Raw genomic sequence first — 22,846 nt, 5'->3', positions numbered from 1 at the left:
TCCCCCCGTGTATAGAAGTGGTTAGAACTAGAAGTGTGGAGAAGGGGTGGTGGAGGGATGCTGATAAACTGGTAAGACTGCTGTATATATGCCTCTTATCGTTGATTAACTGAATGCTCTCCACTCGTGTTAATTATCTGAACGTGCTCCTCCCGAACTTTGTTAATAAAACATCATCTTGTGAATATGAACTTCACATTTTGAAATCCAGCATTTAGTTGTTCATGTGAAACCGTTTATCTCTAGATATTTTAGAGAGTTTTGTTTCTGGTACTTTGTCAAGTCAAGTCACCTTAATTTATACAGCACGTTTAACAATATAGATTGTTTAAATTAAAAGCAGCTTTACAGTGATAATAGGAAATTAAGTAACAGAGATTGTTTTGGCTTTACAGCAGCTCTAGAATAAAGTTATTATCCAGCTAAGTTAGTTTTGATTGATTCACTTCCATTGAAAAGATCATTAGTTATTAGGGCCACTTACACGACACCGTTCCAACAGAAAACCCTTAACGTGCTCCGGCCTGCTCATCCGCACAACAACAGTGCACGGTGGCTCGAGAACGCAAACACCGAAATAGTTCCCAAGGTTCAAGCCCTGACGGCGGCTCGAGAACGCAAACCCCGAAATAGTTCCCAAGGTTCAAGCCTTGAATGTGAATGTGAAAGAAATATTTTCAGACGTTTACCAGCAAGATATGGGAAATTATAATCTTGCCAACATCTGGAAGGAATCCCAATTAATCTAATTTAATAAAGAAATATAAATTGTACCTCACCCCAGACAGAGATTAAGACGGCGCCACTGCATGTCCTGCCATACCTACTGCCGCGTTCCAAGCAACCTGTAACCCGTGTTTTTCCAACTCGTAATTGGGAGTACATCGATCTAGTACGAGTTCACGGGTGGGAAGTCACGGGTTTGACTGCCATTCCAGTGCACTTTCACGGGTATAAGGTTGGAAAAACACGGGTTACAGGTTGCCTGGAACGCGGCATACGTCTCACTGCAGGCGGGCGTTATTCGATGTCGTCAGCATGAGATATCGGTTTATGAGATCAGCAAATTGAGAGATCGCCGATCCAGTCATTAGAAGCAATTATTGGCCCGATAGCGATCGGTAGCCGATGCTCCAAACAGATGTGTACCGGGAGCATCAGACTAGAATGACTAGTAACAAAATGCATACTTAAAAAGCTGTTGTGACATTTACCCACCCCAAACATGACGTTGAACAAAACAAACTGTTCTTGGTTGTACTTTGCATGTCAGTCAGACGGCCTCTTCCTACCTAAGTGGGCAAAGGTCTGACTATACAAGGTCATCATTTTAGCTGGGAAAGGTCAATTTGTGATCATTTATTCAGCTCTTTTATCAGACATAGGATCATTGCACTATAAGAACACCTGATTAAAAGTTTAAGTACAATATCCATTTCAATGAGTCACAGTTGTTTTCAATCATCAATCAATCATTCAATCATCATATAGTGAATGTCTGCAAGGCAGATACAGTACTGGAAAAATTACTTCCAGTTTATAGAGAATGTTGATTCAAAGGGTTTCGTTTGTGACAGTCTGGAGGGCTACAAAATAACCCTCCAGGTCCTAACAAATTTGATATCTAAGCCATATTTATAAAACAACAATGCATATATAAGATTCTTTACCACTGTTATTAAACCACAAATATCTCAAATCTGAACTTAAAATTTGAATAAAAAATATACAAAGTGCTGCACACTAATGTGATTTACAGATTACATTTCTGCAGACACCATTTTGTGTCATTAAGTGTTAAGTATTCTGCTCCAAGTTACGCATTCATGTTACTCATTCACACATCGGCACACCCAGATATTCACTCATATTACCTGGTCTATTATGCCATTATGTCAAAGTAATCAGTGAAGTTTTAGCCCTGTGGCAGAATTTAAATATTTTGATTTGTTCTGTCAATATACTCAGGGCAAACACATGATAAATGAACTGTAATGTTTAATGAAACTACTTTAGATTAAAAAAATAACTCTAATGAACAACAAAAGCAGATTGTGAGAAAGGGAAACAAATCCTATTGAAGTCTGATGTATAAATATTTTTCTTTAACAATTTGCTGTTAAATTAATTGAAAAATGCAAAACACATGCAAATGCAACACTGTGATAATTTTCTCAAATTGTTTGGTCATGCTTTGTGTGTGTGTGTCAGGGCAACTGGAAAGTACCTTCTACTGGCTGCATGGGGAATGTAGCAAAACTAAAGTCCTGAGCTAAAGGAGGACATCCTGTTCTCCTATTTTACAAAATGTTAAATATCTTATATTTACAACAATTGGGATCACCAACCACTCAAAACCAAAACAAATAGTGTTCCAACCAATCACCGACAGGGGGAGGGTGTTGTGAGGTTTTGAGCCAGCTTCTTCTTCAGCTCCGACTTCGCGTGCAGCCGTGCACGAGCACAAAACCTCACAACACCCTCCCCCTGTCGGTGATTGGTTGGAACACTATTTGTTTTGGTTTTGAGTGGTTGGTGAAACCAATTGTTTTTGTGTGCAGATCTCAGAGCCTAGGCTGCCTACAGAGACGCGTTTTTTTTGACGGCCTGCTTATGGGGCGGGCAGCTAGCGGATCGTTAGGAAAGATTAGATGAATGTCATCTTTTTTTGGGGGTCTGAAATCATAGATGTGAAAACTTGTTTGCTTCTTTCCGGCACCTTTATATATAAGAGTGATTGGCATTAGTGATAATAATAAGATAAAAAAGTTTGTTGACAAACTTTAAGTTGGCTTGAAAAAGCCTAGCCAGAAAGTGTGAAGTAGTTTTAAAGGCTTAAAGGTTTTTAGTTTTAATTAGTAAATTAACTTGGGTGTTGTTAAAAATAAACTTTTGTCAGTGAATATGAGGCTATAGTAATTCTATTTCCCTTTTGCTATACAATCTCAAAATTAATGCACCAGAAAATATGTGTGGATGATGAACAATTGTTACAGATTTCTATTCTCCTGTTTAGACTATGTTCTTTATTATTAAAACATTAAAAACAATGACTTATCCTTTGCTGTAGACTAATGCTATTCGTGTTTTATTTCCAGAAATGCAGCTGGTGGTTCACTGTTGAGTTGGACTTGGAACCCTGACAGCAGTTTACATCAGCGTTTAAATTTTTCAAGTAAGGTTATGCAACTCTGCTTTCTGAACTGTGGATTACTATGCTGATAAAGAAAACCGAGGACTACGTGTCTGAAAATGGACACCAGCTTGGTAAGGCAGTATGCATTTTATTGAATATTTGACTTGATAAACGAGTGTGTTCAAGTATTCAACATCACAACAAATGTCTGCGTATTCTTAACAGGTCTGTGGATGTGTTAAGTTAAAAAAAGGTTAAGCTCAATTGAAAAATACAAACTAAATGTATGACATTTATATTTGAAATGAGTATCATTATTCTGAAACATTTGTAGGATGCACTGTAAAAAAAACAACAAAAAAAACGCTGTTGAGCCCTTACCACCAAACTTGACATTGTAAGTTCATGCTTTTTGATATTTTAAGTTGCTCCTATGCTAAATGGACTAAAATTTTCCTTAATTTATTTATTTGATGTAATGTAAACTTTTTCTACATTTGATAGTTAAACCGACCTTTAACATATTTTTGTCTGACAAAATTGAAGTTGGATTTTTTACAGTGGCAGTTGGCATGTTACACGCAGGACTACTCTTCCCTTGTTTTATGTTATGTTTTTTTATGATTACGCCAAGTAATGTCCATTAATATTTGGGGGGAGAAATCAAATATAATTCTCTAAAATTCTGGTTAAAGTTGCACGCATTAAGCAATATCTTTGTACTTTATGTTATAAGACAACAAAGCATTTCCTTTGATTTGAGCCACTTGATTTTTACTATGCGTTGATCTGTGTGGAGGAAATTAGTCAAGAGCTTTAAATAGCGTCCATAAGAGAGTAGATAGCATATTTCACTGTATCCAGAAGGAAATAAAATAAAATATGTATATATGACATGTGTAGGATGATTTATGGCTTTTTTATTTTTTAGATCAAATTCAGATATGGAGAACCAATTGATTTTATTTTATTTATTTATTATTACAGGGACAGTGCATATTAATAAACATTTCTGCCAATATGCCAGAGTTAGCCAGAAGGCTATTTTTCATCTGCAGTTCCCGGACAGATGTTAAAAGTCACCCTAAAAGAGAGTAAAATTACATATGAAAAAAAAAAACATTGTACAATACATTTAGTAAGAAATCCTATTATGTTAAAAAATACAGTCGAAATACAGCAAACCAACAATCAAACAAACATCTGACAAAAACATGACATATACAAACATACAAAGCAAGAAGCCAGCAGTAGATAGAGCAGGTCTAGAAATGTGTTAATGTTGACAGATCTGAAATTCAAGAAGCCATTTCTTTAAATGGTTCTTAAATGTACAATATGTGTTTAGATTTCTGATGATTAAGGGAATGCGGTTCCATTCAGTAGCAGCTCGAACAGAAAAAGAAGTATGACCAAATACACTTTTTCTAAATGGAATGACGCAATCTCCCCTCGCTGCACCTCTGGTTCTGCTGTGATCAGCTGTATGGATGTTAACAAACTGGTGGAGTGGAGGAGATGATAAACCATGAATAATTTTGTATAGAAGACATAGATTTGAGTATTTGACCATGTTTTCCAGATGATATTGTGTGTTGAATGAGTTGGAGACCCCCTCACGTTTGTATTTGTGAGCATAGCTATCTGTCAGCTATCTGACATTATGGGTTACTTGGCCCATGTTATAGGTGAGCGTTGATCTACTTTGGCATAGAAAATAGGCATCAAAATCAAAAGAATCATTGCTGCATTTTGATTCAGAGTTTATTTTATTTATTTTTTTTACCTTAAAGAGCATGATGGATTGTAGGGCGATATAGAAGATCAATTAAATACACAGGAGCTAAACCATTTAGGGCCTTATAGGTCAGTAGCAATACTTTGTAATTGAAATGGGACTGGTTACTTATTACCAGTGTAGAGATCATAAAATTGGTGTTATATGATGATATTTTCTTGACCTGGTAAGAACTCTAGCAGTTGCATTTTGGACTAATTGTAGCTTGTTTATTAAGGATGCAGCAGGACAACCAGCTAATGCATTACAGTAATCCAGTCTAGAGGCCATGAATGCATGAAACAGAATAGAAACAGAAACAGATAGCATTTTCTGTAGCTTAACAATTTTCTGAGGTGGAATAAGGCTGTTTTTGTAACATATGAAATATGATTTTCGAAAGACAAGTGGCTGTCAAATATAACACTCAGGTTTTTACTGTAGAGGATCAAGTAACAGAACATCCTTCTAAATGCAAATTGTAGATTCTGTGTACAGGTTTTTGGTCCAATAAGTAATAGGCTACCTCAGTCTTATCTGAATTTAATAGAAGGAAATTACAGGTCAACCAATATATTATATGTTTACCACACTCTGTCAACTTGGATAATCTGGTCCTGATGAAATAAAACTAAGTATCAACAGTGGACACTATTTCCACGTTTTCTTATAATATTACCAAGTGGCAGCATATATATTGAAAATAACAGAGGGCCTAACACAGATCCTTGCGGCACTCGATAATTTACTGACGTTATCTTTTACGTCCCCTTTTTTTTAACCACTTTTTAACCAGGTTTTTTCCCGTTTAAATGGACAAAATGGTAACGGTCTGATAGGTATGATGTAAACTACTTTAATGACTGTCCCTGAATACCAGTGCAATCTTGTAGTCATTCTAAGAGTATCTTATGGTCTATAGTGTGGAAAACAGCACTAAGAGTAAAACTTGTGTTGAGATACAGGCTTGGTCAGAAGCTAGAAGTATGTAATTTTTAACAGATATTAATAATACTGAGAATAATAAGTTATATAATACTGAGAAGAGGCTCTTCTGCTACAGGTAACAACTCATTCAGTAGTTTAGTGGGTATTGGATCTAATAAACATGTTGTTGGTTTAGATGCAATGATAAGTTTATTTAGCTCTTCCTGTCATGTTGTAAAGCACTGCAATTACATAGTTTGACCAACTTGTAAAGGAATACTCAGTTCAGGTGATGTCAGTTTATTTGTTAATCCAGCCACTGTACTAAACAAAAACCTTGTATTGTTTTGGTTATTTTCTATGAGTTTGCGGAGATGCTCATCTGGGACATTTGGGACATGCTGTCTTTCTACAAGATTCTAAAGACGTCTAAATGAGTTTGTTTCCATTTGCGCTCTAGATTTTGAGTTTCTCTCTTGATAGCGTGAGTATTACTGTTGTACCATGGTGCAGTACATTTCTCTCTAACATTGTCTTCTCTGTAACCTAATCTGATGGGTTCATGCAGGTTATTTGTGAGTCTTGGGTTTGGATAATTGTTCTACCTGGTTGATAACGTCATGTGATATGGCAAATATCAGCAGTACGCCGTATGCACGTTACAAGGTAGTGATCAGTGATATCATCACTTTGCTGTAGTATATCTATCAGTATGATCGGTTCCATGTGATATAATTAAATCTAGTGTCTAGTGACGTTTTGCTTGACCCCAAAGGAGTTTATAAATCTGTAAACGAAACCCCTTAACACATAATTTGCATTATCAATGTAAATGTTACATTTCAATCAATGCTTTTCACTCAAGTCTTCCACCAGACAGTCATAACAAAAATAAAAATAAAATGTTTTGTTTAGTCAGGGATGTCACCGAATAATGATTGCCCACTCACTGAAGGGGTGGATTCCTGAGCTCCCCCTCTCTTGCTGTCTTATAGATAATCTCTAATCAGTCTTACTTTTCCAATGTCATTTAGTAGTAGAAATTATGGATGACTCAAGAAAAGTGACAAATTAATCTCCAAACATCAGTGTAAAGTTTAGTCACGAATTTGAGCATGTTTCCACTAATGAATTCTTTGCCTTGAGGAGAAAATAGAAAGTGGTGTGATCTGTACACCTCCACCACAGGGTTATAATTACGGTTCATTCCTCCTGCATCATTTCCTGTTCTGTGATTGCTGAGGTGATGTATGAGGTGATCTTATACTGGCATGTGATTGGCTGCATGGATCAGCAGTAGACAAAGTTTGATTTCGTTTGTTAACCTACTGTAACCTCTGACCAGAGCTTAAAAATCACATGCTTTGGGAATTCCCAGCACTAGTCATTTTGTTACTGTTGTGACAAAATATAAGGTGTCTGCTGAGAATATCTGTTTCAGTATTAAAGGTCTGTGATATTACTTGCATACACGATATATATAAAGCATGCATGTGGTGGGTCATGGGAATAATACTTTTATAAATTGCAATCAACAAAAAACACCCCCTAGTAACGAGCTTTCTCCGAGAGGCGTGGCGGCTGAATCCTCTTCGCCTAATGCCAGAATGGGACTTATCATCAGTGCTCAGTGCGCTGTCTGACCCACCCTTCGAGCCGGCCCAATGTTACACAGGATTGTGGAAGCTGTGTGTCTAGCTTATGCTCCCTGAGGACTCGACTGCCCAATGGGAGTGCGTGCCCACTCCACCAGGAGTTTGGCATCTTCATGGGCCTGGGTTAAAGGTATGTCTATTCAGGACATCTGCCTCGTGGCAGGCTGGTCGTCTCAAAACACTTTTGCGAGATTTTACAACCTGGATATTCCGTCTTTTGCACCGCATGTTCTGTCCTTGCAAGAGGAGAAGGCTGAGTAGCCATTAGACAACATACCCGGCGCGTTTCAACTAGGTCGTCTCTAGGCGGCGCTGCTGGAGGCCGAGGAGGCTGTGAATTCTCTTGCGCTCGTGGGTAACTTAATAGACAACCAAGTAAACAACACACAATCATAAGTATTGTTCCCGTTTATTTCGAGGAAAAGGGTTTCCCCCATTTGTATGTCTGGTCCCTCCTCTCAGGGATCCACGGTTACGTCGAGCAACCGAGACGTTTTCTGTGGCTTAATGAAGACAGTTGAAAACTGTACAGAGCAAAGAGAGTGACAAAAGTAGGTGTGCTCTGACAGACAGCTTTCGCGACCAATGATAAAGACCTTTTGGCACACCCCAACCTTTCGTCACGCCCATTACTCCAACTTGCAGATACCCTAAGTATGACATTGAAAACAACAAACTTGGTCGCTTTACATGTCAGTCAGACGGCTTCTTCGTGAGCAGTCCTTGGCCAACTGAAGCGACTATAGAGCCTAGACCTTGCTGTATGAGTTCATACAATGTCAATGTCAGCCACAGATATTTCAAATATGACTTTTCAATACAGATACAATCAAAGTGCTGAACTGTTATGTGATTCATATGTGCACATTCAATTTCTGCAACACTAACCATGTTGTGTCATGAAGTGTTATGTTACTCATTCATCATAATGTCATTCACACCCAGAATTGCAAGCCTATTACTTTGTCTATTATGCCATTGCATAATACCCAATGCATAACACAATGCATAATTGCCATTGTCTTAATACTTGAACTATATCTTTAAGTATTTTGACAATAATTAGATATATGACAAAGTAATCAGTGAAGTTTTAAAGAACAAAAGCAGGTCATAAGAAAGGGAAATACTCAAAAGAAGGATCTGTAAAGCTGTTGTTGTAAAGCTATATGAATAATACTTGGATGATGATGTATCTGTTCTCCTCAAATTGATTGAGGATATTGATGATATTGTGTTCATTGAGCTTGATGACCTCAAATTCCCACTTTAGTGTCAGAAAGACCCACCAGGGGTGTAGTTGTGTGCAGCTATCTGACATAAGTCACAGACTTGGCCCATGTTAGAGGTGAGTATTGATTTACTTTGTAAAATGATCTGAAGAAATAAGTCATTTAGACATAAAAATTATCTTATGGAAACCACAGAAGGGGATTTCACAAAAGAAACTGAGCATTATGTGTATAATGCTTGCAACTGAATGCATCAATAAATCACTAAATCTAAATGGCTTTAATTGACCATACTTTTCATTATCATATTAATTCCCATTATATGACATATTTACAATAGAAGAGCTATACAATATACATTTTTAAGCTTTTATATTCAGTATTAGCAAGAGGAAATTACCCATATGAATAAATAAGGGGCATTTTTAACCAGCAGTATATGAGTAACATCAAAATTAGGTCAAATTCAGAGTCTTACGCTGGTATCGTTTAAATAACTATCTGTAGTCATCATCTGCACATAAAATAATTTACATAAATTATATCACATCTGTACCAATTACTTCACGGCCTATGTTGGGAGGGGTGCACTGTGCATCTGAAAAGCAATGTACTGTTAATATAAAGGAAGTTTCAAAGTTGACTTTTCGGTTACGCAGTACATTGTGGTTTTGAGTTAAAGGAAATGTCCGCAAAGGTAACGGATAATTGTCCTTCTGGCAGAAAATGACCTTTTCCATTTTTTCTCTCTCTCTCACAGTGTGGGGGTTGCTGAAGAGAGTCTCAAATTTAATCATATTTTCAGTATCAAATCATTTTAAAATGTTGACTTTTTTGGTTGCTTTTCTATGATATGCAAAGATTATGTGCAGGAACTATCAATCCTGTAATGATGGTATGGACCATCATTGCGGTTCACAAACACGTTTACCAGCTACTATAAATAGCGCATATTCTTCTTGAACAGAGGTTCAGGAAGTGTGAATGTACTTCCTGTCTCTCTTTATAACTCATCATGAGCCTAGGACGTGGCCATAAGAACAAATCATAATATAGTAAACAGAGCACACCTCTGACCAGAAAAAAAGGAGGATGATAAAATCTGTTCTTCTTTAGAAAAGACCAGAGAGTGATTTTAAAATTACTCTCATCGGTCAGTACAAATATGGACAATATGGCAAACAAGATGGGAAAATGGTAAATGGATGCATTTTTTTTTTTTTTTAAACAGTAGTGTTTGCAAGTGTTAGTCACTCTCACAATTGTGGCAAATGTCGAACTACACTGACTCTTTTCAAGCAAGCATTGTGGATCCAATAGAAGTTTGAAAAAAGTGTTACAGCCCTGCCTGGTTAATCATAATATTTCTATAGTTCTTTTAACATGTAGATAAAAAGTCTAGTGTTATATGTTAAGTTATCGAAACCATCCAAACACCCTCAGGCCATTGTGGCTTATGTGCAAAGTTCCTTTCAAGGTGCAAAACTATTGCCAAGATATAGACTCACTTCTTTTTTGCAGTATTCGCATCAACTTTGTGTAGCCATTTTTCAAAACTTATTTCAAATATCATAAAAAATGTGATAAGCAAAAGTACAAAAATCTTATTGTTTTTAATCTTATTGTGTCTGTTTTGTAAATGTTGTTTACAAACGTATTTGTATAGATAAGCGTTTAATATTTTGTGATGTCTTTTTCTGTGTTTTGGGGTTTGATATTTTATACTTATATAACATTTTGCTTGTTCATATGTTGTGTATAGCTCTTCATGGCTGTATTCTTAATTGTGTTCTTATATTGTGTAAAGCACTTTGTGTGTTGTGGCTTTAAAAGTGCTATATAAATATAATTTTACTAACTATTGCAAACTGCACAGTTTTGTTTCAACATTATGTAAGAACTTAGAAAATGATAATGCAATAAGTGTTCAACAATAGGTCAACACCAACATAGACAAAGCAAAAGAATCAGATGTTTTGAGATTTATGACTGTGGACATAAATGTGTAGCTATTTGACACTTCTCGGAAGCTAGAAAATATTTCATTATGTAATGGTGGAATAAAAGTGATGGATGACTCAGCAAAAAATGGTGAGAAGAGTATTGAAGATTCACTATTTTATCACACCAAACAGGGGACATGTCTAAGGAAGTGTGATGAGCACGTAGTAAGTGGTGTGATTGTTTATCTGGCATATGAGTGGCTAAATTAACTGTCAGACCATCCTGCATCATTTCCTGAGGTGGTGAGGTAATCTTACTGGCACATTATCAGAGAGGAGGGTGAAAGCTACTTTGGAAAACCCCAGCATACAGTGCAGTGATGTTTGTCTCTTGCTGTTGCTACAAATACGAGGTGTGAAAGAATACCTGTTTTAGTACAAAATATCTGTGACATTCCTTGCAGAAATGATACATAAAGCATGCATGTGGGGTCATGGGAATATTACTCTGCACTAAAATGGCAAGTAAACTTTAACAATATTTTGGTCTTTTGTTGCTGCTGGTGGTTACATAAACAAATGTTTCCTGGCAGGGTGATCATGTGATCAACAGTTTCCCGGCAAACATATGTGTGCAGATTCCTAAATATTGCAAAACAGCTATAGCCAATGAACTGGAACTGGTGGTTTTAGCCAGCTCTGGTAATTTAAGTGTATAGTATGTATCAGGCCATTCACTGTCACGTGTGCAGAATATACCGCCCTGTTTAATTTATTTACATTAGTTAATGCATTAGGTATCATGAACTTACAATAAACAATACGTATAAGTATTGTAATTACGAGATTTACGAGGATGTGAATGATTTTTACAAGTTGAAATCTCATAATTATAACATAGCGTGAACCAGGGATGGAAATTAGCACCCGCCACCAGCCAAATGCGGGTGATTTTGTGTTGTGGCGGGTAAACTCGCTTCACCTACCGGCCACCGTGGCGGGTAAATAAAAATATACTGTTTCACACAGACGGCGGACACTTTTAGAGGACATAAGTGTACGCTGAAATAAAGTCTTTCACCTCAGAAAAACGGACTTTCTTGTCCTGTCACGTCAGCCGTTATCCTGTTCTCATAGCGAACACTCTTCAAATGCACGCGCAAATGTGGCGGCGCGCGCTGTGTATCGCCTCACTGTATATAAAGTGCAAAATAAACTACGAGCATGCAACGCCGTTACGTTGTAAATTACACAAAATAAAAGTAATGCAGGTATGATTTTCATACTATTCACCAGGAGCAGTTTCCATGGTTCATTAACAGTTATTGTTAATATTGTGTATTCACCATGGTAACTGTCGTTTCCATATTAACCCCAAAATGCCACTATATTTTTCTTTGTGTTATTTTTTATATTTTTAAATGACTCTAGTGGCTCATACCAACGTTGTATTAACAAAAACTAGTTTGGAACTGCTATTTAATAGCTTTAGCATAGGCCTAATGTTTATTTATTAGTACTAGTCTTTACTATTAGTCATATTCTTACAATTTATGTTAAGTAAAGGGGGACAGTACTTGTGTGTGTGGAAATAGCCGGTTTCAATAAAACTACTTGTGACATGTCATATTTGACTTTGACTGAACATTTGCTCTCACTTTGCGGAAAAAATATCGGGATATATATCGTATATCGATATTCAGCCTAAATAATCGGGATATGACTTTTGGTCCATATCGCCCAGCCCTAGTTTCATTGTTGGGACTAAAAACCTAAAACTGGAAGCCATAAAAGACCACGAATCATTCAAATGCCACATCCAGGTAAAAAAGAGAAATATATATAAGAGAGAAAGAGAAAATGTCAGTATTTCATTGAGACTTGAGATTAAATAAACTGCTTAAGTATTGTAGATCTTGTAGTATTAATTTTCACATGCAGTTACACATTGTCGGTTAAAAACAAGAAAGTGGCTGGTAAAAACATTGAGTGGCTGGTAGATTTTGAAATCCACCAGCCACAGTGGCCGGTGGACAAAAAAGTTAATTTCCATCCCTGGCGTGAACGCATGTCTACAATCCAATTAAAGGAGAACTCCGGTCAATTTTAACATTGAGCTCATTTTTTTTTTGTCAGTACAGCTGTCAGTACAGTGAACAACGACAAAAATCTGTTTCCTACACCTGCTTTTAGCCTCTTAACATCCTTGATTTATTAAATAAACCTTATATTAATACATGTTGTAAAAAAAATATTTCTCAAAACCTAATGCATTAACATTAACAACAACAAAAAAAACGTATTGGGTGCCAATTTTTTGAGATGTAAATAAATATACATTTTTATATGTTACATTCGAGATCAAATTCAGTGTTTAGATGTGATTAACTGATTGAGACTGAGGGTATATTGTATTGACAGGGCATTGAATGAGCTGGAGACCTCAAAGACCACTTCAATATCAGACAAACCCACCAGAAGCATTTTTCTGATCTCAGCTTTCTGCCAGATGACATAATGAGTTACAGACTCGGTCAGTGTTAAGGGTTAGTGGGTCATCAGCCAATACTCTTCTCAGCTGTACTCTTTTATCTTATCTGTGGTGTAGAAAAATGAATCAGGCACACATTGAAATGTTCTTATAGTATTTTATTAACAGAAATCCAAGACAGAAGTGCTTAAAAAGGAATACATCATTACAAAGTGATTCCATGCAATACAATAGCTAAGCAAATATTACTAAACATTATTCATGACACGTATAATGTTTTAAACAGAGATTTGATACACATCAAATCTAGCAGTGGCAGTTTCCTTTCCTACAATGTGATAGTGAACACCGCATTAATAATAATAATAATTTAATTTGTCACATTTACATAGTGCTTTTCTGGGTACTCAAATCGCTTTACATAATGAAGGGTGAATCTCGTCAACCACCACCACTGGAGATGACACATGAATATACAGTACATCAATGGCTACAGTATAGGGAGGAAATAACTTTGTCTGAATATAGCCCATATAGAGAACATTTTAGCCCATATAGAGAGAATTTTGAAGTGAATTTAACTAGTAATGCATTAGATGTGATGTGTACTCACTGGCACAGCATTTAATTTAATTTTGCTTCCACAGCAGCAACTAACAGAAATACTTGCCCTGGTCATACAGTTACTTTTATGCACACTATAGTGCTATGCAATCCACCAAGTTCTTTCCCACAAACCGATTGGACCAGTGATAGATATATTTATAATACGAATTATATAGTTACATGTATTAAGTTATCCTATAAGTTAAATATATTAAGTTACAATAAAATGTAGTTATGCATTTATAGTTCTACTTACATATATATATATATATATATTCAGTTATATATAACATGCCCGTTTGCATAACAGACACACAATTATTTTAATGATAAAATATTCAATATTCATTGTTTTCATATGTGCACCTTATAATTGGACACAAGGAGTATTTATATATAAATATATGGTTCAATGATATATAACAAAATAATATAATTACTTCATCATGTAGCTTCGTGTAGGTTTGTCTATCACAATTTCTCAACCGCAGTGTCTCAATCACAATTTAATTGACAAGAAACACAAAATCCTGCAAGCTATGTAGCCAGCATAAATAGAATAATAGAGCTAATACTATAAAATAGGGCCATAATATGGTTATGGCCTTGCTATATGAAAGATAAGAGTATAAATGACTGAAGATGAAATGCCCAGGTGCAATGATGTGACTTCTTCTTAAATAAAAAGGAAAGGGAAAGCCTTTTAGAAACTGTAGTCACTGCAGTGCGTATTATAATTTACTGCTTAATATAATGTAGTTTATTTCAAAGGATAATACCAAAGATAATGATTTGGACTATTCATAAACACAGTATTTGACAAAATACCAATGATGCTACATACCAGAATCAAAGATTAATGCGATCTGCACTGCCAGAAGAATATCCTCGCCTATAAGCAAAGCACAGAATTAGACAAATATTAAAAGACAAATATTACTCATAGCCATATGTTTACCTTACCTTAGTCTTTTCTGACGAAGCACAATGATGACAGTTACAGTGAGTCACCAACACCACAAAAGCACTTGCTCCAATCAGAACACCAATGCCCCAGTTGGGAAAACCCACTGGGATAACAAATAAACAAAGATACAACAAAGAGGTGTGAGAATATTCGAGCACTTTAAGATAAAGTACATCATTTAACAAGAAAAAAAAAAAATCAAAGGCAAAATATCTTCTTTCTTGCACAGAAGAAAAAGTCATACAGATTTGGAACTATTTGAGGGAGATAAAATGATTACTATTTTTAATTTTGGGTGAACTGTCATTTTAAAATATTTATCATTGTTTACACAAATACACACAAGGCTTTCATTAATTGCTTTGATTGTAATAAAACAACCTCTGAAATCCCCGTGGAGAACATTCAGCATATCAGTCAGGACCCAGAAGTAAAAATCTCATTCATTTTCTATATGGGAATATATATTTTTTTTTTTTTTTTACACAAACATATCTGAGATCAAGTAATAATATAAATGCTGTAGAAGATACAGTTTTTTTCTTTTCTTTTTTTTTAAAGAAAAAGTTTAATAGAGCCAAATTTTCGGTGAACAACTACATTACCCACAACAAGCTCTTACTATGAAAAGGAGCATGTGCCAAAAATGCTCAGCAGTTACAGTCCACTTCCATGAATCTTTGTAAGCTACGCAATTATGCCAGTATGTCTACGCTCTTAAACTACATACATATTTGAATATTTAGCAATATCTTCAAATATACAGTATTTATACGTAGTTTATATTGTGCCCTCGTTTTTTATTCGAGACTCTCGTTCTCAATGGTTAGTTTGGTTCATAAATCTTTACAGATATTTCACAAATCCTTATGAAAAAAATGTATAGGAAAACATTTTCTAAAGTTGCTGGAAAGCAGGAGGTCACGGTTGCAGTCCATTTTGCTCAAAGGATGGTGTTTGCTTGTGTTATGTTCACATTGTTGCACATTTGCTATGCTAAAGAACTCACAAAAAAATTACAACATGCATGTGCATTCTGGTTTCTGAAACAGGATACTAGCTTGTTGCTATTTTGGACTACAGAAAATGTTTGAGTGTACTACAGTGGCAACACTTTATTTGAGCACTTTCATGTTAACAGCTTGATACAGGTCAGCGCTATAATAAATAGTTGACCTTACCTTCAGGAAGTGTTGTCGGAGGAGTGGCATCACCTGAAATACAATCATTTCACTCAGTGCACATACTAATGTGTATTCTGGTTTCTGAAACAGGATACTAGCTCTTTGGCCTAAAAAGGCCTATTTTGGACAACAGAATATGTTTGAGTGTACAGTGGCAACACTTTGTTAGAGAACTTTCATGTTAACATCTTGATACAGGTCAGCGCTAGAGCATTACATAAGCAGTTGACCTTACCTTCAGGAAGTGTTATCGGAGGAGTGGCATCACCTGAAATACAATCATTTCACTCAGTGCACATACTAGGGCAATCTCAAGTCTTTTGTTCTTAGTCACGTGATATTACTATGAGCTAAACTGGGTGTACAGAAGATTAAACACCTGCTTCAACATTTATAGGTGAAAAAATCTGTACAGCATAAAACTATCATAAAACAAAATCTCAGACAAAAAGAATCAAACTGAAAGTAATTTGATTTGTTGTGGGAAACTGCTCTACGTGTATGCTTGTATTGCAGACAGCAAATTCTTAAGAGAGTAAGAAGTATCTTATTGTCAAGGTAAACGGGCATGATTATAAAGATTGTGTAGTCATAGTAGTAAATCAGTTACTTACAAGAGCATAGCCGCTTTTCATTGATCTGCAAAATAAATAAAAACAGAGTCCATAATAAAAGCATAAAGTGCAAATGTCAGTTCAGTTATGCAATTAAATTAATTTAAGGGCCTAGCAGTACATACAAATTAAACGATATTGAACAATATTAAAACAAATACATTTCCAGCGGGGCAGATGAGCAGACATTCAAATTTTTCAGGGCAGGTCTGTAAGATGGCTGTGTTCGCTGTTGCCTTAACAATTGGGTGTATACATATCATATCTCCATCAGCATCAGAAAGTCCTGCCAGTTTTTCCTGATCAGGAGAGGGAGAGAGGATGGCAAGGCATAAACATAAACAAGAATACAAATATGTATTAATTTGTTTTTACACTGAAGCTATGTGCAATGAATTGTTTGGGAATTGTTGGGAAAAAACACTAGTAACCATTTCATCTTTAGGTTTTAACTAACAACCCTAGACATCCGAATTTCTGTTTGATTACTCATAAAATGTAGTCAAGTCTTAATTTAACTCACAATTCTCACAATCTTACTTAACTAAGAACACAGAAATAATTGTACTTTGAGTCATTGTCTTGTTTTATCACCTAACCTCTCTAAAACGTAAAGGTCATGAACTGTTGTCCTGACATTCTCCTGTAAAATATCATGTAAGTGATTTCAAAGTGCCCTGAGGCACCATGCTTCATAATTGGGAAGAGGTACTGGTGTTGGTGTACAGTGCCTTTTTTGCTTTCAACTGGGAAAACACACTTCCTTTTTCCTGTCAACTACTTATTGTTCCAATTCCCAGCTTTTGTCTTAACTGTCCACAGAACATTTTCCCAGAAGCATTGATTTTGTGTGCCTTTATTTAAAGGGCAGGGCACCTGAGAAACCCACACTTCCAGCCTTATCTCCTGAATTGACTCCAATTATCTTGTGGAGAAGTCCGACAGACATTCACTTACTTTTTACAATAGTTGGCCTTTTTAATGTCTTCAATAAAATGTTCAATAGAAATTACAATTGTTTGTGTGTTATTAGTTAAGTCAGATTGTGTTCGTCTTTAATTGTGACTTGGATGAAGATCAGACCACATTTTATGAGTAATCAATGCAGAAATCCAGATATTTTCAAAGGGTTCACAAACGTATTCTTAGCACTGTATGTTTTCTTAAGACATAAAATATTTACATTTACAAGCCATTGGGTCTCGCAGTCACGGATGTCCTCCTTAACTTCATATGAAGCATTAAATGAGAACTGTCCATCATCTAGTCTCCTCCCTGTGCATTGCAGGACACCAGCTGCCTGTGATGACAGTACGATGCACAGAAGCACGGCCACAACTGAAAGAGAAAATGCACGAAACAATCAGGTTCATTTGAAAATTTTTACCAAAATGAACATACAGAAGCCTATTCAAATGTTTTTGTAATGAAATGATCCCCTGTAAAGAGCCCACTTTATAACATTTTAGAGATAACAACATATTTTAAGGTTAATTTATACAGAGTGAGTAAAATATTTTAATATTTAATAAATAAAGCATTAATAAAGCATTATCTATTATTAAAATATTGGTTCCCTGGACCAGTTTGAAAACTCCTGGTCTAGAGAGCCCAATCTCTCAATTTTGACAAACACACACATTCATGTATTATTAGCAGATGACAAGAGATATAGGTTAAAATCACAGCTCAAGTGTTTACACCATAATCAAAGGTCTTTCATAAAGTCATATCAGTCATAAAAGTTGACAAGCTTTGTCAAAAGCAGCTTTCATGCTAATCATATTTAAACATCATTTAATATGTGATCAACAAATATGAGATAAAGTTTTGACAAACGTGTCTGGCCATGACTAATGTGCAGGGATGCACATAAGTGGTGCGCAGGTGCGCATGCGCTACCCAATTAAACAATGCGTAGGCTACCAGATGAATTGCCGCAACCCTCATTTGCGTACCTAAGATTTGGGGATAGATAGGTGCGCAATCTGTGGTGTTGGATAGGCCTCAGAACTAGAGATGCGCGGATGGGCTATTTCATCCGCAAACGCATCGCAAAACTCATCATCCGTCCGCCATCCATCCGCACCAACGTTTTTGACCAATTTTCAAAACCGCACCCGCCCGCCATCCACTGATTGGGCGATGCAAGGCGCTGCTGATGACAGCCGCGAGACTAGAAAACTCTCTTACCTCAGAATATCAGCAGTGAACTCCGTCTCCGATCGGCGCACATGGACAAAAATAAATAAATTATTTAAATAAATAAATAGCCTAAATTAAACGAGCTTCGGCAAACCTGACTGTACAATATTTTCATTGTAGCCTAATAGAAAACGCATTTTGGCACATCCTTTAGGATTTTTCGTTGGTGCGCCATCAGCTCGCCTATGCTTACAAAAGACAGATGAAATTTAATATTAATAATTGATCCATGTCGGTATACACAGCCTAATATTTTACACTTAGGCTATAATTAAAAAATAGCCTAAACAATCAAGATAGCCTATTTACTTTTTTTATTTATTAAAACCAGGAATTTGGTTAATGAAACATGGATTAAAATTAAGATACAATTAATACAAAACGAAATTCGCTTTAAAGAAATGCTTTGTGCTTTCTGTTTGAGGTCTCTGTGAAAGTTTGAAAGTCTTTTAGTGCCGCGGCGCTTTCAGAGGTCTCGTCCGTAATGGAGAACTGTCACTCACGTAAGATTGTTTTTTCCTCATAAATGACAAAATACTTTAAAAAAAAAGACAAACCATCAATTAATATATATATATATATATATATATATATATATATATATATATATATATATATATATATATATATATATATATATATATAAAGGATGGATTTATAGCGTTTTGGGGGAAAAAATGGATGGATGACCTTCTATTGCCTTTGTTTTTAATTCTCCTTTTTTGAGTTTGTCACGTAAAGTTACCTCCTTCGCCGGCGTTGCCATCTCTGATAATAGCAAGCAGTCTGCATAGACTCGACTAGGCCATATTAGCCTACTGCCTGATAAAAATGTGACTATTTTAAAGTGTGTTTTTTTTTTTTTTTTTTTTTTTTTTTTGATGTAGGTATAGTCAGATAATAACAATATTTAACAATAGTCTATATTATGCATCCCTCTTATTTGTTTCTCCCGTGAGGTGGGTTAAGGAAAAAATGCATTTGAAAATGTGAGGACCAAGCAACAACCCCAGGTTCTCCCCTGAGAACAAGACCAAAAATGTTATGTGCACCCCTGCTAATGTGTAATCTTCAAACCACACCACACGATGAATAATACTTATCTTTCCTTAGCTTTAACCACACAAAAATCAGTTTGCTGCATGTTTGTCCCTCTGCTACAGCGTCATACTTTCAGCAACCACTTTCAGCAATTTCACTTGTACTTTGATGATAAATAAATAAATGACAGTAATGTTATATTTCAAAGTAATTCAATTCAATAATCCATTCTAAGAGATTTCCCCCTTGTATATTCTGATACATAAAAGTAATTGTAATCGTGCTGTACAATCTCCTGATTGTGCCAATGAGGTATACCGGTAGATAAAATGGTTTGGTACAAGACACTGCAGTAAATAATGGTTCATTTCAAATGAATAACTTTGTGTACATACTGGGCTGCATTTCCTTTAAAGCAAGTTGATCATAGAGATCATTGGTGGCAGTTGTTCTAAATGCAGTCCTGTGTGTACACTTACACAAGCATAGACAGCTTTTACTGAAGCCTGTAAGCCACAGAATCCACTGGGACATTGTTACTCATTGAACGGATACAAACAATTTAATACATTTCATAGGAAAAAACTATTTGGATTTGGATTCAATATCTTTGAATGATTTCCTAAGGACATGGGAAGAAGAAACTGTCCATACAATTGGCTTTTAATTAGAAAAAAAAAAAAATTGAGTTCAGTTACTTACTGTGTAGCATGCTTGTTTGTATTAACATTTACTGTTATTCATAAAGTTAATTATTATAGTATAATGTCATATGTGAACTAGGAGAGTGTAAAAAACCCTAAATTGTATATAACCATCTCTGCTTCATCAAATGTGGTTTAAAAAAAATTGAGGCAGAGGCAGTATAAATTTATTTACACAGAAATAACAGAAAAAACTAAACTTTCTACTGCGCATGCTGCATTATTATTATTTTATTTTTTCAGGAAACCTACATAATTGTCTTCTTTACACCTAATTAACTGTTACTAGGGGTGTAATAATACACATGTCACTAGCTATTTGATACACGATACCACCTCTTCTCATGATCTCACAATACAATAATTTCACAATATTTTAAAGTCAAGTAGAATTATATCTACTATTGATAAACAGTTAGCAAAATGTAATGTTCATTAAAATGCTAAATTTGGTATTACATCAGGAATGGACATGAATAGACTTGGACCTTATTCATGCACGGAAAGTCGGAAATGGTGACACCAGAATAGAATCATTCTTGATACTGCTTAGTTAAAAATACGGAAATATCCTCAATGTCTAAACTTTAATTTTGGGTGAACTATACACGATTTGCATTTTTGTATTGCAGTATATTTTGGCAAAATACATTGTTACAACTCTAACTGTTTCCACTTTACTTTTTTAAGTGTACATTTTAATATAATTATTTAAATTGGCTGGACTATCCTTTTAATGCAAAAGTATGATAAAGTATAACTAATATTTCATTATCAATAATTCAATAATCAAAAATGATCACCAGTCATTTAAAAAGGCAGTTTAGCATGACCACTGGAAAACCCTCTACCTTTTAATGTTTATTTAACCAGAGATTCTGGATACAGTTCTTGGTTTTTGAAATGCCAATAGGCCACTCAAATTCAAAAAGTTTAGTTTTAGAAGATATTATTCCAGATCAACTGAGATTATATGCTTTACTAATAACTTTCCCCATCCTGCATTCCTTTATCTGATGTCATTCCTTATTTAAAGCTAATTACTAACAAACGTTGCTAAACGCCAACCTACTAACGTTACACACACTCAAGACTCGTGACTGCAAAACAAAGCCGAACAACCTTATGATGCAACCTTTTTTCTTTTTTTACAGTCTATGGATGCGTACATATTAGGATTACCACAGCCATTTTGACTTCGAGAGAGTTATTTTAACTCTAACATGTTATTTAAAACAAAAAAAAACACACACAAAAACATGTTATTTTGTGGTAGTAAGCTACCGCAGACCTGCAGATGAGATGATCATTTGTACATAGAAATGTACGACAAATTAGTAATAATCAAATAACCTACCGAGCAAAGCAACTCCTCTTGACATCTTGAAGACTGAAAGTAAATAAAGTTGAAAGCTCCACTTCCTGATTTAACGAGAGCGATATGGCTGCCTGCAGGCTGCAGAGTGAGGCAACAGAAGTTACGCCCCTTTAAGTTACACCCACTTCAAGTTGATCTGTTTTTTTATTTATTTATTTTTTATTTTATTTTTTTTTACTTAAAATCTGTTCCAGTTTACCACACCTGTTGACAAAAGAAGAGACGGGTTCATGTGTAAAACGTTCAGATGTTTTTTTTTATTTTTATTTTTTTTATGAAATGTTCTGGTAGCAGTTTCCTCAGTATTCATTTTAGTAGTGGTGTGCCACCACATCAAGAAATATGTGAAATTAAAATAAACACGTCTAAAACAAAGCATTAGTTTATTGTAGTATGGAGTTTCCTTTGTGTCTTTTTTATTCAATCAAACATACTGTGTCTGAGAGTAAAACTAATTATTTTGTAATTAAAACAATTTAAAGATTGCAAAAAAGTCTTCTTAAAGGAAAAATTTCAAATAATTTTTTTGAAATAGGGCTTATTCACCTTCTTTCCTACATTTAGATAGGGGGGCAAATGCATTTGTGTCTCAGTCGAAGATTTGAAAATATTAAAAGTTTTTTTTAAGCTATAAATGCGTTATAATGTTTTTTTAAATGTTGTCAATATTTCCAAGCATCTATATACAAAACATTTTGTATCTGTAAATGTAACATGCGCATTAACAATGAAATCAGGCTAAATGATCGAATCAATTCTGGAGGGATATATATATTTTTTTTTTTTGAGAACCCATTTAATTTGGAAATATTTCACAAAAGGGAAGAAAAGACAATCACAACTTCCATTTCATGCTGACTTTATATTATTTATTAATATTATGCTTTTTAATTTGGTCTTATAATACCTTTGTAGCCTCTTTTAGGGGTTTACATAAAAAAATCTGAGAGCAAGACATGGCAAATAGGTACTTAATTTTTTATTGA

At 35.2% G+C, this 22,846-nt stretch overlaps 1 protein-coding gene and 1 long non-coding RNA gene across 9 annotated transcripts in view; one reads left to right on the top strand and one right to left on the bottom strand.

Annotated features, from left to right (window-relative positions):
* LOC309483821 overlaps nucleotides 1-22,846 on the top strand; it is a 172,667-nt gene that overhangs the window by 13,534 nt on the left and 136,287 nt on the right. For all 3 annotated transcript variants that reach the window (XR_014200652.1, XR_014200653.1, XR_014200654.1), the window contains exon 2: nucleotides 3,099-3,267. This is a non-coding gene — a long non-coding RNA (uncharacterized lncRNA). The remainder of the gene's footprint in view (nucleotides 1-3,098; nucleotides 3,268-22,846) is intronic.
* LOC309483813 (uncharacterized protein) lies at nucleotides 4,201-21,975 on the bottom strand. Of its 6 annotated transcripts, none has more exons than XM_082149847.1 (9): nucleotides 21,840-21,975; nucleotides 17,716-17,870; nucleotides 16,694-16,831; nucleotides 16,533-16,557; nucleotides 16,154-16,186; nucleotides 15,916-15,948; nucleotides 14,731-14,837; nucleotides 14,612-14,659; nucleotides 12,910-13,267 (listed from the first exon to the last, which is right to left on the bottom strand). In XM_082149847.1, the coding sequence occupies exons 1-8, from the start codon at nucleotides 21,862-21,864 to the stop codon at nucleotides 14,624-14,626; spliced, it is 552 nt and encodes a 183-aa protein (XP_082005973.1). In that variant the 5' UTR covers nucleotides 21,865-21,975; the 3' UTR covers nucleotides 12,910-13,267; nucleotides 14,612-14,623. The 6 variants fall into 6 exon arrangements, with proteins under 6 accessions (XP_082005976.1, XP_082005973.1, XP_082005972.1 ...); XM_082149846.1 differs by lacking the exon at nucleotides 12,910-13,267 and adding an exon at nucleotides 13,305-14,442; XM_082149845.1 differs by lacking the exon at nucleotides 12,910-13,267 and adding an exon at nucleotides 13,305-14,439 and having other exon boundaries at nucleotides 21,840-21,974.

Source organism: Leuciscus leuciscus (genome assembly GCF_965113295.1).
Source record: "Leuciscus leuciscus genome assembly, chromosome: 20".
Lineage (NCBI taxonomy): Eukaryota > Metazoa > Chordata > Actinopteri > Cypriniformes > Leuciscidae > Leuciscus > Leuciscus leuciscus.
The sequence above is the reverse complement of the archived record's forward strand: the minus strand, read 5'-3'. Positions and strand labels throughout refer to the sequence as shown.

What these genes read in the sequence shown, in the direction of transcription:
- LOC309483813 (XM_082149847.1), bottom strand. Translation starts at nt 21,864, where the DNA reads ATGTCAAGAGGAGTTGCTTTGCTCG. An exon ending in AGACCCAATGGCTTGTAAAT is followed by an intron (nt 16,832 to 17,715) that starts GTAAATATTTTA and finishes TCTCCTGATCAG; the next exon opens with GAAAAACTGGCAGGACTTTC. An exon ending in TCCGACAACACTTCCTGAAG is followed by an intron (nt 14,838 to 15,915) that starts GTAAGGTCAACT and finishes TTGTTATCCCAG; the next exon opens with TGGGTTTTCCCAACTGGGGC.